The following is a 1,407-nucleotide window of genomic DNA, read 5'->3' on the forward strand; positions in this document are numbered from 1 at the left end:
AAGTATGCATGTACATAATGAATTAGATCTATATGTGTACTTGGTATTAACAACTTATTTCTTCGTCACAGAAGTAATAGTATTAAGCTCTTTCTGTAATTACTGCATGCATCACAAAAGGCCATGAGCACTCTTTCATTGATAAAATATAATTAAAGCAACAAGACATATCAAATTAAGGCTTAAAAGAAATTTTGACTATCGTGGTAATGTGACAGTCACCTCACCATTAACTACTTCGTAAAACTCTTAGCTTTGTCATGGCTGGCACAAAAAGGTGTAGCAAACTTAGTGAATACCCCATTTTAATCGAAGACCAAATATTAAAAACCTGGTATTAGAAGAGAAAAGTATAAAAGGCAAGGAAGGTGAACAAAGAGTCACCTACAGAAAGGAACAGAATCTCTTTCATAATGAAGGTATTATTTGCAAGTCTTGTGCTCATTGCAATTCTTGGAGCAACAATTGCTCAAGACTCTTATGGTGGTGGATATGGTAGAGGAAGATCATATGGACGACGACCATATGGAAGACCTCCATATGGAGGATCTCATCGACCAGGTAGTGGCTATCATTCTGGATACAGATATCCACCATGTAAGCTTAGATCTATGTGAACCATTATGCAGTTTATTTATACCTTGTCAGTAAACTAATATTTAATATTAATTTGTTTACACTAGACAAGAGGGTTTGCCCTAAGCTTCCTGACCCTAAGGATGGTAGTGTGAATGTCACTGGTCGTTATCCTGGACAGAAAGCTATCTATTCCTGTAATGAAGGATTCCAATTGGTTGGATTTGCTAGAAGGTCATGCTCACGTAGTGGTAAATGGTCAGGAGAAGCACCAATCTGCAAACGTGAGTTATTACCACTAGAATAATATAATGTTATAATGTCATCATTTAGGTGTCAATTGTGGTCCATTGCCTCACATTGCTAATGGAGCTGTATCTATACATCCTGATACTAGATTGGGTAGTACTGCTACATACACTTGCAACAGTGGATACAAACTAGTTGGTCATGACACAAGGACTTGTCTAGCTAATGGAGAATGGTCTGGACAAGAACCAAGTTGCATGCGTAAGATATACCAACAGGAAAAATAAATATTTATATATTATGCTATCAAAAATTTTAGCCGTTGACTGTGGAGACTTGGATGACCCTGAAAATGGATGGGTTCATATTTCACCTAATACACTGTTTGGAGGTCAAGCATTGTACAGGTGTAAACTAGGATATGAACTTAGCTCTGATGATGTAAGGACTTGCCAAGCTAATGGTCACTGGAGTGGCTCTGCCCCTACTTGCAATCGTAAGCTAAATCATTATGCATAGCATATAATTTATATTCTACTTTATACTATAGCAATTGACTGTGGTAAACAACCAGATCCTGAT

General features: G+C 37.1%; 1 protein-coding gene across 1 annotated transcript in view; it reads left to right on the plus strand.

Moving 5' to 3' along the window:
* The first annotated feature begins 360 nt into the window (after positions 1–360).
* The window catches only part of LOC100639719 (sushi, von Willebrand factor type A, EGF and pentraxin domain-containing protein 1-like), a 1,849-nt gene continuing 802 nt past the window's right edge, over positions 361–1,407 (plus strand). The window contains exons 1-5 of the mRNA XM_020007883.1: positions 361–597; positions 684–860; positions 910–1,086; positions 1,145–1,321; positions 1,376–1,405. Of these exons, the coding sequence (XP_019863442.1) occupies positions 414–597; positions 684–860; positions 910–1,086; positions 1,145–1,321; positions 1,376–1,405 (745 nt within the window). The 5' untranslated portion in view covers positions 361–413. The remainder of the gene's footprint in view (positions 598–683; positions 861–909; positions 1,087–1,144; positions 1,322–1,375; positions 1,406–1,407) is intronic.

Source organism: Amphimedon queenslandica, unplaced genomic scaffold (genome assembly GCF_000090795.2).
Source record: "Amphimedon queenslandica unplaced genomic scaffold, v1.1 AMPQUscaffold_13508, whole genome shotgun sequence".
In the NCBI taxonomy this organism is placed as follows: domain Eukaryota; kingdom Metazoa; phylum Porifera; class Demospongiae; order Haplosclerida; family Niphatidae; genus Amphimedon; species Amphimedon queenslandica.